General features: G+C 34.9%; 2 protein-coding genes across 2 annotated transcripts; one reads left to right on the forward strand and one right to left on the reverse strand.

Annotated features, from left to right (window-relative positions):
- Nucleotides 1-3,057: 3,057 nt before the first annotated feature.
- LOC145568577 (uncharacterized) lies at nucleotides 3,058-7,848 on the forward strand. The gene is made up of 11 exons (XM_081628009.1): nucleotides 3,058-3,168; nucleotides 3,263-3,487; nucleotides 3,632-3,714; nucleotides 4,050-4,150; nucleotides 4,542-4,665; nucleotides 4,793-4,947; nucleotides 5,385-5,521; nucleotides 5,807-5,977; nucleotides 6,114-6,338; nucleotides 7,175-7,408; nucleotides 7,694-7,848. The coding sequence occupies exons 1-11, from the start codon at nucleotides 3,085-3,087 to the stop codon at nucleotides 7,829-7,831; spliced, it is 1,677 nt and encodes a 558-aa protein (XP_081484135.1). The 5' UTR covers nucleotides 3,058-3,084; the 3' UTR covers nucleotides 7,832-7,848.
- Nucleotides 7,849-8,579: 731 nt separating this feature from the next.
- LOC145567393 (calnexin homolog) lies at nucleotides 8,580-12,556 on the reverse strand. Its single transcript, XM_081626658.1, has 7 exons — nucleotides 12,428-12,556; nucleotides 12,222-12,341; nucleotides 12,054-12,123; nucleotides 9,433-10,559; nucleotides 9,278-9,349; nucleotides 9,059-9,172; nucleotides 8,580-8,969 (listed from the first exon to the last, which is right to left on the reverse strand). The coding sequence occupies exons 2-7, from the start codon at nucleotides 12,306-12,308 to the stop codon at nucleotides 8,835-8,837; spliced, it is 1,605 nt and encodes a 534-aa protein (XP_081482784.1). The 5' UTR covers nucleotides 12,309-12,341; nucleotides 12,428-12,556; the 3' UTR covers nucleotides 8,580-8,834.
- Nucleotides 12,557-13,538: the final 982 nt, after the last annotated feature.

Consider the following 13,538-nt stretch of genomic DNA (forward strand, 5'->3'; position numbering starts at 1 on the left):
CTTCTAAATAAACAGTAAAAAACACTTGTCGAATACTCCCTCCGTCCCCAAAATTTCGACTCTTTTGGCCTAATTTTAGTCTTAAAATGAGCGACTCATTTACATTAAAATACCCACCAATTTACAACAATATTTGTGCAAAATTAGCTTCCCCATATAAAATTTTGTTTTTTCAATCTCTCTACTTTTTTACAAACCCCATGTAAATTTATTTTTCCAATATGTTATTATTTCTTTTTATTTAAGCTTAATAATAACCGCGAAATCAACCCATAACGAAGTTTTAATTTGGAGAGAGTACTAATTTCATAAATAAATAAATAAATAAATAAATCCTACTTAATGGTTAGCATGGTCAGCAATCTTAGCATGGTATTTGGGGCTCAATGCAATAAAAGATTGTTATTTATTTATCTACAAACATATGATAAATTTGAACTTTCTTATTAATAAAAACAAGTACTCCCTCCGTTTCATAATGTTAGTCCCGTATACTATTTTGGGCGTTTTAAATTGATTCACCCATATTCAATATATTTCATTTATAACTTGATTTTTTTTGGAATTAATTGATTGTGGATTGATGATATAACTCTAAGTAAGAAAATTTTTACCTTAAATTATGCAATTATGACTTGTGCTTTTCTAATGAAAAATCAAAAAAGTTAAATAAGGTAAACTAATTATGAAATCTGTTGTACTTTAATGTTAGATTCCAAATATATTTGTTTTCTTATTTTATGTGATTGATTCCATATGCAACTAACATTATGAAATGGAGGAAGTACTATTTTAATCCTTTGTTTAAAATTCCAATTAGAATAGAATGATATTTGGGGCCACCTGCAATAAAAGATTAAAAGGTTGTTAAATATCTACAAGCACTTAATACACTTGGGTTTTCTTATTAATTAAGGTTAAAGACTATTCTTAATTCTTTCTAATCCCATGTTTATTAAAGTTGTAATTAGAAAACCACAAAGGAAGAAGAAAGAGTAAAGAGGCGATGAAAAAAAGCAGCAGAAAGAGGTCAACGACGTGTATGGCAAACCCAAATGACATCTGTTTTACTGCTCTTCTTCATTCAAAGACACGTTCTTCTTCTTCACTGTTTTTTTTCACTACTACTACAATTACTACTATGTTTTTATTATTCTCATTTGTTCATGTTTCCTTTTGCTGCTCCAATTTCAAAGACATCAACATTAACACCAACACTATGGTATCACCTTTCTCTTCTCTCATATTTGCTCCTGCGCCTACTTTCTTACACCTTCACAAATTTGCCTGTCTCATTCCAAGACTTTTTGTGTAATTTCTCCTTACTATTTTTATCTATTTTGATTTATTTTATTTTATTTTATTTTATTTTATTTATTTTTTTTTTTAAATGTATTGCTGTTGATGATGCAATTAGTTTGTTCTTATGGGGTTGGGTAAAATTGTGGGTTAATTTAGTCGGGAGTGTTTTGTGAGCATTGTTGGGTTGTTGAGATTTTGTGATCCCTTGTTTGGTAGAATGATTGACATGGTTTATATTAAAACTAAATGGTGTCAAGTGTAATGTTGTTGAGTAGATATTAAAAAATAATTTAGTAATATCAACTTTTATACTATCTCCTTTTCGTATTATTTGCAACAATTACATTTTTTTTCTCTCTACTTTATATCAAATTGTTGCAAATATTATGAAACGGAGACAGTATAATTTTTTAATGATGTTTAATTATTTACTTGTATGTTGTAATGGCCAAACTAGTGTGTGTCTTGACCGTATTAGCCATTTTGGGACGGACATAGACCCTCGTAGCTGATTGTTATAGCTGATTTAATTGGACTAGATGGTTCATGGTTGTAAATATATTCATCAACTGGTTTGAATAGCTCATTATATTTGCAGGTTTGACTAGATGGTTGTCATCAACTGGTTTGAATAGCTCATAATATTAGCTGGTTTGACTAGATGATTGTAATAGTTGATTGTGTAAAAGTGTTTGGTAAATATTACCTCCATTTACTAGATGATTGTAAATAGCTGATTGTGTAAAAGTGTTTGGTAAATGTTACCTCTGTTTTGTTAAGTTAACGCTTGTATTTTCAGTGCGATTGTTCAACTGTTTATAATTTTATAAGGATATAATCAATATCATATGGGATTGGTTGTTATATGAAGGGTATGCACATTTAAATGGGTTATTTTTTAGCAGTAGATTCAAATTCTACATGGCAACAGGAAACTGATTGTCCAGATAAGTCTAGCACAATCTTAACCTTGATGAGCATCATTACTGTGAAGCTTCACTGAGAACAGACCATGTACTCCCTCCGTCCCTAAACTACATTCCTACTTCTAGCATTTATTCCTCACATAATAGAGAGAAGTAGGAATGTAATTTATGGACGGAAGGAGTATATATTTAAGAGTCCAACTTCTTCCTATGTTGTGATTGATAGACACAAAATGCACCCATTTTGTGGCTATCAATCACAACATTCACAAGCTTAGCAGCAAAGTGTAATGGGGCGGGTCTTGCAGTCAAGCTCCCTTTTGTCCGCAAGTATTTAAATGTCTATTCATTAGGGGGATCTGGACACACTAGTTCAACAGTCCATTCTTCCCCCTCGGCAGCCACTCCAAAGCTCCTTGAAGTTGATAATTGGTTTAGGTAGAGCAGCCAGCCTACTACGAGCACCCTCTGGTATCAAATCTTAGGTAGAATTGCAGTTTTGGCCCAGATGAATTGTTTTCATTTGATATGTGTTCTAAGTTTCAGAAAAGATAACATGATTTGTTTGGTATGTAGTCTTGGGGGGAGGATGTTATTGCATCTCCCTGCTTAAACAATTGACGTTTAAGCATAGTGATGATAATAAACTGCTAGCATTCTTTGAGGAGAGATATATGTTTAGTTGTTTTCTGCTGAGAATAAAGAATAAGCATATTCAATTGGATCAAATTTTCAATGCCGCCTACCTAAAAAATAGAATTTTTTTTTTCTTTCTTTTCATGTATTATATGCTGACTGAGAATGTTGTTTTCTTTGCAATTAGGACAGTAAAAAGTATAAATCCGAAGTTTGCAGCATGCAATCTAGAAGTGCCAGTAGCAATTTCTCCATGCACAATGCATTTCATATGCTTGATGCTGATTTCTTGAGTGACAAGAAGGTGATTCTCTTTGGATGCATGTGAAGTTCTTAGTATTAGACTTACTATTAATATGTTTCAAGGTTGTAGTGCTAAAAGTTTGTCTGCAATTTAGATGGTTGATATTGTAAAGGAGGCTTCAGAATTTACCCTCCCTATTACTAAAGCTGATCGCAAACTAGTCGCTACTTCTAATGGAGGACTGAAATATCCATCTGTTTTAGTTTTTAACCCTGATTGGGGTGCTAAGCAAGCAGAACCTGCAAAAAAAACATTTTCCTACCCTTCTTTCCCTGACATTCAGAGGCCTACCAATGAGGAGGATATTGCCTTTATGAGTGTGAGTTTTCTGCACTTCTTCTATATCTGCTTCTTAGATACTTTCTTTGACTTCTATTAGTGCATTTCTTTGACTTCTGTTATTAGTGCATTTCTTCCCGCCTCCATAATTTGTATCTTGTCTCCTTTTTGTTGGTAAGATTAGATTCTTGAACTGGGACAGCTCCTTAAGGCGAAAAAGATTTCATCTGTTGAGCTTACTGAAATTTTCCTCAAGAGATTGAAAAGGTGTACTATTTTCTTTGCTTAATGTTTTATCCTTTCTATATAAAAGTAATGGAAATATTATAGCACCCAAATTTCAGTGTTGCCCCAGATATATTAGATGTTACCTTCTGTATTTACAAAAGTTTTTTGTCCCTTTTTGTACCTTAATGTAAAAATTCAAATATCAAAAGTTAATGTCTTGAATCTAGGCATCTCTGCTTACATTAGCATAAAATAAAATGCAGAAAGAGACCCAAGGGTACTTAGGATATGATCCGGAAATGAGGGTAGTAATTATTTAATTGATTTATAGTGTCATCTTGCTTCCAAGTTTCTCAGTTTTTAGTCTCTGCCAGGTATAATCATGTTCTCCAATCCGTGGTGACTGTTACAGAAGAACTAGCATACAAGCAAGCAAAAGAAGCTGATAGGCTGCTTTCTGAGGGTGTATATTTAGGTATTTTTATGTGTATCTTCTTGACGTTTAGTCACTCACATTTCTGTATCTGTTCAATGTATGAGCGCTGAACTTGTATGCAACTGCTAATTTTGACTCGTTAAGATATTAACTTAGCTAAGTGGAGTTTTTATAAGAATTTGTTACAGAACTGAGGCTTTTATTTGACAGATGGTTGTATCATATCTTCTCACAAATGTCAAAAATACAGTTTCTCAGTTGAACTTGAACCAAAATAGATTGCTATGGGTAGTATAAGGAAAGTTGTCGTCAACAGTAACATTTATAGAATTGTAGAAGTGGAGATGGAGATGCTGGAAGGAAATGTAAACTTTGTATCTCCCTTTGCAAAATACTCAGTTACATGATCTGTATGTTAAAATCTTTGCAGGTCCTCTTCATGGGATTCCTTATGGATTGAAAGATATAATTGCAGTTCCCCAGTATAAGACAACTTGGGGTTCCCAAAGTTTCAAAGATCAAGTGCTTGATTTTGAAGCTTGGGTTTATAAAAGGTCCAAAAGAAAAATCCCTTTCTACCTGTGCAATAATCTTTCTTTTCTCATGAAATTAAGCTATTGAATGTAGCCTCGTTTTTTTTTTATAAACGTAGATATTAAATGTAGTTTTTATGTCTGGCAGGTTAAAGTCTACAGGTGCAGTTCTTGTTGCAAAGCTTGTGACTGGTTCGCTGGCCTATGATGACATATGGTTTGGAGGCAGGACAAGGAACCCTTGGAACATAGAGGAGTTTTCAACTGGTTCTTCTGCTGGGCCTGCTGCTTGCACATCCGCAGGTTATTTTTCACCTTTCCCCCCTACAAATCACTGCCTGCCATTTATTAGACAAAATTTTGGTTCTATTTGGGGTCATTTCAATTAGTATGCCCCGCGTGTTCCTAAAATATATTCGTTTTGCTTCTTTGCGTTTATAAGGTTTAACTTCCTAATGCTGTTGATCGTATTAGTATAAAAATATAATAGTCTTAGTATTTGTCTAAAGCTTTGAGATACATCCATATACATTATACAATGTTTGTAATTGCACATTTTTCAGCAACTTAATACTCAAATGAGCTGACCTAAACCATAGAAGTCACAGACAACGAATTTTGGGCTGAAAAGAGCAGTTCAATCGTGTTCTTTATGTTTATCAGCTTGCTTTCACTTCACAGAAATTGATTAGTTTGTTATTTCCATAGTCCCCTAAAGAGGTGATATGCTTTGATGATAGGCATGGTGCCTTTTGCCATTGGATCAGAAACTGTAGGCTCAATGACTTACCCTGCTGCTCGTTGTGGTGTATCTGCTTTACGGCCAACCTTTGGTACTGTTGGTCGAACAGGTGTGATGAGTATATCAGAAAGTTTGGTAAGAATTCAACTTCTTCAGTTTTCATGCTACTCCCTCCACTCCATATTATCTGCTCATCTATTTAGTTAATAATTTTCCATATCTGTCTGATAATATATCAGCGAGACCTGTATACTAATGATTTATTCTTGACAAACTAAATGCTACTAACAAATATAATTTTATTTTTTTATTTATTTTTGGGAATGGAGGAGTATTTGCTATGAAACTTGCCTCATATTCATTCTCTTACTCTCAGAATAGCTGATATTTCGGAATTTAATGTTACTGTTAATTAAACAGGATAAGCTTGGCCCTTTTTGCAGAAGTGCAGCAGATTGTGCTGTCATTCTAGATAACATTCGAGGCAAGGATCCAGATGACCTGTCTTCAAGGAATATGCCCTTTGGTGATCCTTTTGATGTTGATCTCACAAAACTCACTGTTGGATATCTTGATGATTCTGAGAAGGAGGTGTGCATTTTTGTTCACCAAAGCAGAAAGAGAAACCTACATTCATTAGTGAATTAATGTTCATTGTTGAGTCATGGATGAAATTCTTTTATGGTACCTATTTTCTTTTTAACCTGCTTTATTTGCCTAATTTCAGGTTGTTAATGTACTTGCATCAAAGGGCGTTAACATGATTCCTTTCCAACTCAATTACACGGTTGACTCTGTCCAAGGAATTTTAAATTTCACAATGGATGTTGATATGCTAGCTCATTTTGATGAGTGGCAGCGCTCTGGGCTGGATGATGAATATGAAGCTCAGGATCAATGGCCATCTGAGCTGCGACGTGCGCGAGTCGTTACTGCAGTAGATTATATGCAGGTTAGTCATATTTTCTGTATATAATATTTTCATGATGCTTTGGCATCTATATAAAAAATTTCTGATATGTTAAATACAAGTTTCCTGAAACGTGATAGTGGACAGTGTTTGGCATCTATTTGAGAGATTGATCATGCTGTTGACTTCACTAATATGATTTTGAGTTTATGCTGATGGATGCCTCGCATGTAAATTAAGTCTTTATAACCTTCCAAATTTCATGAAAGTATTTATGACCTTCCAAATTTCATGAATGCAAGTATGCAACCTGACCTGATCAACCTTGGCGACTCAAGGACTCCACTTATTCCACCTATAGAAATAGATAATATATACATGTATAGCAGTTTATGGTCTTGCAGCTGTGTTAATTCTGATTGAAAAATTAAGAACTGGAGATTTGAGCCTTCATCCTCAGCATTAATAAAGTTCATCAATGGTTTGATCACAGTAGCAATGAAGCCTAAAGTACAGGGGTACTGAGTGTAATCTGAAAATAATTTTGTACCATAAGTAAAAGTTAAAAGTACGAGGGTACCAGTAAGTATACTACACATACTTAACAAGCTCCCCCCCCCCCCAAACACACACACACTTTCTTATGTTTAGGTGTAGATTGGAGATTATCATGTTTGATTTTCTCGAGAACTATGATTTATAACATTTTTCTATTGAGAAATTTTGCCAAACTAATTATAGTTCCATAAGTCCCATTAGCTTTTCCTTTCAAAGATGATAGAGTACTTGTTGTGTGACATCTGCAGTTTTGTTGGGAAGAAAGGTTTATTATACTCAAAGTACAGATTTGAAAACCCTAATATCCAGATATTTTGCAGGCACAAAGAGCAAGAGGAAGATTAATTCAAGAAGTGCGAGAAAGTTTTACAGTTGATGCATTTATTGGTAATGCAACTGACTGGGAGAAAGTTTGCATGGGAAACCTTGTTGGCATGCCCGTGATGGTTATACCTGTTGGATTCGATCCAATAGCTAACTCAACTTCAACTGACATTCGAAGGAGAACTACTGTCACGACTGGCATCTATGCCCCTCCTCAGCATGATCACATTGTAAGATTTTCAATTTTTCTGTGGGACATGTCAATTGTTTTGCAATCTGATACCAATACTTGCATCCTAGATTATTGTGTCACTCGAATCCCAATAATTTCATTTCACCCCAATTTTGCTGGATGCTTTGGTTTTCTATATTGGCATAAACACTAAGCACCTTTGGGACCAAAGGCTAAATCAGGCGCTTGGACTTTTCCCATGTCCAACTTATTATTTGAGTGAGTAACCTAGTGTATTTGAAAGGTCATTTTGCTTCAGTTTTTTAATTTTCCTTTTTTGCAGGCACTCGCACTGGCTATCGCTTTTCAATCAATAACTGATTATCACAAACAGCGCCCACCAATTGATGATCTTGGTCCTAAAGATTCGATTTCAAATACACCAAGTACTACCTATCCTCCACGGCAATTGCGAGCATAACAGCATAGAGGATTTTTTTTGTGCCAAATAAAAGCTATTTATGGACAAACTCAACTCCACTGATCAAGAATTGTATCTGTGGTGTTTTTATGTGGCTTCAGCATAATAGAGGATTTTTAAGGTTTCAATTTGAATCGTCCTTGAAAAAAAAAAAAAGTAAAGCTCATTTTGTCATCATAATGATATCTACTCTTCTGTGAAGCTGTTCAGCAAAATGGTCAGAAACTCAGAATTGTATTTGTAGTTCCTACATTATTTGTATGCAATGCTGTTTTTAAAGACAGTCCTAAATAAGTAAATATATTTGGTGAAGTTTGAATAGAATTTTTTTGTTGTCTAGAATTCAGTAGGATTATTTGTGTAGCATAGCAGATTAGCAGCTAGTTAAATTCCTGAGAATCCCAACATTATTACAGCATGCTTAGGAATTAGGAAGTACAAAACCAATGAAGTTCACTTCTCAAAAATGCTCTGCATGCGACGTAGACGTATCATGTCATCTATACAATTAGTCAATAGATTGAGATTTTACTTGTGAAAATGTGGTAATATTAATGTGGTAATATCTTCATCATCGTTGACTGTATGAGTACCAACAAATACAAAAACTAGACTTCAAATTCAGGCAATATTAGTCATTGATGACTTCAGTTATTATAGGCGAGACTTTCTCCACAAGAACACATTTTCTACAGATCACAATGGGTTTAAATTGCTACATGTTTATCGGCTTTTATCAAACATAAAATCACTAACTGAGTAAAACTTCATATTCATGATAAAATAAACTAATATCCAATAAAAACCAAAATACAGGGAGTGCAAAATTCCATTTTCATCGACAAACTAGTCCCTGAGATCCTGTTAAAATCCTCATTTACATTCCTACAACTGAATTATGCTTCCAAAAAATTTCTTGCAACCACTATCGGTTGCTCTTCTTTTGGTGGACGTATCATTACGTCCGAATATCACAATGTTAAAACCAGTATCACATTTATAACTAGGTCTCACGCCTAGTTCTTCGGCGAGGAGCAGCAGTTTCTTCCTTCTCTTCCTCTTCCTTCTCCTCACTGCTTTCCTTGGTGCTTGAAGCCTCTGGTGCAGCAGGTTCACTTGCTGGAGCATTCACAGCAGCCTGCACAGGGTAACCCAAAAAATAAGGATACATGAACAAAAGATATGAGGAGCTTAAACCTATCTGTTGGAGAGTAATTCAAAACTCACCGGCTTCTTCCCACCAAAGAGAAGCTTCAACAAAATGCTAACAAAGACCACGGCAATGGAAGCTAGGACACCGATGGTGATATTTGGTTGCGTCTCGGCTTTCTCAATCAATTCCTGTAAAGAAACAAATGGTTTAATACACCTCCAGAATACCTGTTATCATCATCTTATAATTTATTACACAAGAATTTAGTCAACAATATATATCCCTCTACTTACATGAATTTTAGATTGGTAGGGTTCCAAAAATGGGATGTCAGCAACCTTGTATAAGAGATCAAACACCGTCTTCTGCAAAAGAGAACACACCACAGTTCAGGTACAGACTCAAATAGCATAAACACTTATGACAAAAACAAAGGCGAGATTTCTACCTGAATGCCTGAAATGGCATCTGGCTGGGCAGCTGCTTCCTCAGCCTTCTGTTTCTCTTTCTCTGCGTCAAACTTTGGCTTCCACTGGGTCTGCCTGTATGATTCAGCTGTCTTTTCATCCTCGGCAATCAAAATGTTGTCAAACAATATGCCGTCTTGCATGGTCCATATCTCAATACCAATGGCAGCAATTGGCTCAAAGTTTGGAGTATCAAGCTCAAAGTAGTTAGGGTTAGGAATTTCCTGTGGCTTCCAAATACCCTTATAGTTTGGGTTGTCAATTAGTGGAGCATGCCATTTCCCCTTGTAAGCCGGGTTTGCCTTCATCGGCCTCTTCCATTCACCACAACCAGGTGCTTCTTCACACTTGGGATTCTCAATTTTTGGTGCTTCCCATTCACCATCCTCTTCATCATCCCAATCTTCAGGTTTAGATGCCTCGGGATCATCAATTTCCTCTGGTTCATCATCCAACCATCCCTCAGGTTTCTCAGCTTCCTCATCTTCAATTTCCATTGGTGCACTCTCATCCCAATCATCAGGTTTAACTGCTGCTGGGTCAGGAATCTTTTCCCTCTCATCCCAGTCCTCGGGCTTCTTATCTTCTGGGTCGGGAATAGTCTTTGGTGGGATGATAGCTGGTTCAAAATCATCACCTAAAAGAAGGTTTGCCCTCTTCTTCTCCTCCCCGTCAACCAAGATTCTCACCTCATTGTCAGGGGTCAAAACAGCGGTGTACACATGAGTTAACTTGTCAGATGGGACAGATGGAGGAAATTTAAGATGGTGTTCAACATATTCTCCACTTTTTGGGTTCTTGTGCTTCAGAATGAAGTGAACCTTGTTTGTTGACCCACATTTGTCAGGCCCAAACATGATAGAATAAGGTGACTCATTATCAAACTCCTTTGGCACCCATCCAGCTTCCTGAGGACGGAGATATTTCAAGTAGGCACCACCACATTCAAGCCCATTCTGGAGGCGAGTTTCGAATTGAAGAACAACATTTTTGCCCTTCAATTCGACAGGTTTTTCAAGTTCTTTCACAATGGCATACTTTCTTGCCTTCTCACTGACCAAAAGCCCATAATCTTCATGTCCCTCACTTTTCTCATGCTTCCAAACACCTATGCAAAAACAAGATTATATAAGACAGCACTCATACCAAATTGATATTGAAATAAGAAATTACACACATATTACACCTTCCCTCTATTGTTAACGTACATCAAGCTATTATATTACTATCCCAAGCAAGATAAGCATAGCAAAATATCTATTGCAGAAAACAAATTTTAAAATCAAGGAAAGTAGGAAGCAAGGAGACAGAAAATCTTTTTTTCATAATATGAAAATCCAAACACAATGTTTACAATGTACACAAAAGTAGTGAGAGCAAAATCCACGTTATCCATAAGACCATAAATGTGACATCCAAGTTATACCAGGAAAAACTAGTTTCCAAAATACATCAATAATGCTACAAGGGAAAAAAAAAAAAAAAAAAAAAAAAAAGGTTGTATCGACACATTATATGATGCACATATGATTATGTGAATCAAGGCACGCCAAGGCGCCCAGCATTAATAGCACTTAATGCCTATTTGTAATGAGAGATGATTCTCATCCATATTAGATGGTTGTATAATAGCTAGGATGACAATTTTCATGCTTAACCAAGTTGTGATTTTTTAATAATGTAGAAGATAGTTTGCCTTCTTAATATTTATGGGAATCAAGGCAAAACCCAGGTGATGAGACGGGTTACATAACACGAGTAATGTCAAAGACAACTTGCATACCCAACCAAGATATGATTTATTAAACCGTAAAAGGTAGCTTGCACATTCATTAACCATGCTTGAATTCGCTCTAGGACCTCCTCTATATATTTCTATTTCAGGCCTTGTATTGCTCACATAGACAAACATAATTATGAATAAAATGAATTTGTAATTCAACTCCACTCTAACCATATTTCCTCCCTCCACAACATCTTTATCCGCTGTACATTTGCTTAATATTCAAGATTAACGTGTGTATAATACTCTGTAATATTCAATCAAAGAATAGGCTATTTGGAAGCACTCAGAAACGGTGCAATTTAAGCAACCTAACATAATGACATTAAATACTCCCGTTATCCATAATTAATAGTCGCATTGTCCCAATCCTTCATAAGTACTCCATAATAAATTGACCTCAATTTCAACATTAAACACTTAAAGTGAGGATACATTCAAAATCCAGAATATATGCATTATCTAATCTACTTCAGGAAATGTGTCAATCATTCCCGACATCTCAAAACAGTACACGTGATTGTTAAAATTCCAGACAAAATACAATTGAAGTCACTCACATTCTTATCAACCATCTAACATTGACATTCACAACCTACAAAAATTTAAAATTTTTCACCAGCAGACTTCTATCACAATTAGATCTACGAGTAAGGCAAATTTAGCTAAAATCGAAACTTCAAAAGATCAAAAAACAAAACAGCATTTGTCAAATAACCATTAACTACTATTACAAGCTAATTTTCAAGATCATTAACACAAAACCACTCTATTATCCAGATCTACAAGCAACTAAGAATTTGTTTCGTAGAGATTTACCATTGTATTCTTCTTTCTGGGAAACGATCCATCGACCTTCGAACGTTTCATCAAACGATTCGTAAAAGATCTGAGTTCATCACCCAATTTACAAAAATCAATCAATCAATCAACAAAATCAACAAAAAATAATTCAAATCTTACAAATCAAAAACTCAATTGACTTACAGGATCAGCAGCACAAAACTGAATCGCAAAGCATGCAACAAGCAACAATCCAACAAACTGATTCTTACTCCTTTTACGCGTCTCCATTAACACAAATTACACTGAAAAAGAGCTCAAATTCTGGAAAAATCAAATAAAAAAGATGAGATTCAGAAAACCCTAAGTATTGGAAAGTGAGATGATGAAGAAGAGTGAGAGAGAATTACCGTGGTTTGATTGATCGAGAAGTTGCAAATGAAGCGCATCTAAGAAAAAAAGTGAAGAGTGAGATTTGTTTTAATAGGACTACTAACGAAGTACTCGGACCAATGATATCACTCGCCACGTTAAATTAGCCAATGGTTTTATGCCACGTCAATTTTTCCTACGTTACATTTTTATTTTTGTTTTTTTATTTTTCTCACCCACCCGTTTCGTTGACCCGAGTTTTGGGTTTGATTTTTTCCATTCCTTGTTTTTCTTACATGTTTCCGATAATAGTAGCTTTTCTTATTCTATTTTTGGGTGTTTGATAATATATTTTTTAAGTATTATTTTTATTTTACTTAATGGATATGGAAGATTGGGGGTTTCTTTGTTGAAATTTGGGATTAATATGTAGTTGTCCCAAGTCGAGCTAAATTTTGGACTAGCTAATTATGTACCAATCGGATTGATAGATTGTATTTGTATTCATTCCACTTTACTTTTACTTGTAATGTAGTTATAATACATTTTTAAGAAGCGATTAGAGGAGAAAAATTAATAACTTTATCAAAATAATTTTGACATAGGAGATAGGGAACAGTTAGACAATATGTTTAAATTTAATTTTGCTAATTTGTTTATTTAATTTATACCATCTAATCTCAACCTCAATGAGCATGTCATGAGGTTGTGTTGCAAGTTAATGAAAACATAAAAATTACTATTTTATTTGAAATAATAGCAAAATATACCGGCTGTTATTAAGGTACATCCATTAACAAAATTTGACACAACACATCTTGATTTGAGTGCACCCCTTTTATTATTTAAGTAGTGTTCTTTCATCTATATCTATTTGATGTCTCTTGTATTAAGGCTGTTATACATGGCCGGATCCAGGGACATGCCTACCTAGACCATGCCTGCATCATGCCCAAAATTTTTAGTATTAACCAAACTGTTGTATTTGTTTAGCAATAGAAAGATAGTTAAGTTTGATATACTAGTACAGCAAGTCGAGAGATAAAATCCCATAGGCCACATATTGTAATTTTGTTTGTGTTTTTTTTTTCCCCTTACAAAATACTCATATGAGGCAAGTCAACCCATATGTGTATAAAAGGTTTTGGT

Source organism: Chenopodium album, chromosome 11, assembly GCF_948465745.1.
Source record: "Chenopodium album chromosome 11, dcCheAlbu1.1, whole genome shotgun sequence".
Taxonomy (NCBI): Eukaryota; Viridiplantae; Streptophyta; class Magnoliopsida; order Caryophyllales; family Amaranthaceae; genus Chenopodium; species Chenopodium album.

What these genes read in the sequence shown, in the direction of transcription:
- LOC145568577 (XM_081628009.1), top strand. Translation starts at nt 3,085, where the DNA reads ATGCAATCTAGAAGTGCCAGTAGCAATTTCTCCATGCACAATGCATTT. An exon ending in ATTTCTTGAGTGACAAGAAG is followed by an intron (nt 3,169 to 3,262) that starts GTGATTCTCTTT and finishes TCTGCAATTTAG; the next exon opens with ATGGTTGATATTGTAAAGGA. An exon ending in TTCCTCAAGAGATTGAAAAG is followed by an intron (nt 3,715 to 4,049) that starts GTGTACTATTTT and finishes AGTCTCTGCCAG; the next exon opens with GTATAATCATGTTCTCCAAT.
- LOC145567393 (XM_081626658.1), bottom strand. Translation starts at nt 12,308, where the DNA reads ATGGAGACGCGTAAAAGGAGTAAGAATCAGTTTGTTGGATTGTTGCTT. An exon ending in AGTTTTGTGCTGCTGATCCT is followed by an intron (nt 12,124 to 12,221) that starts GTAAGTCAATTG and finishes TGATGAACTCAG; the next exon opens with ATCTTTTACGAATCGTTTGA. An exon ending in CCTACCAATCTAAAATTCAT is followed by an intron (nt 9,173 to 9,277) that starts GTAAGTAGAGGG and finishes GTTTCTTTACAG; the next exon opens with GAATTGATTGAGAAAGCCGA.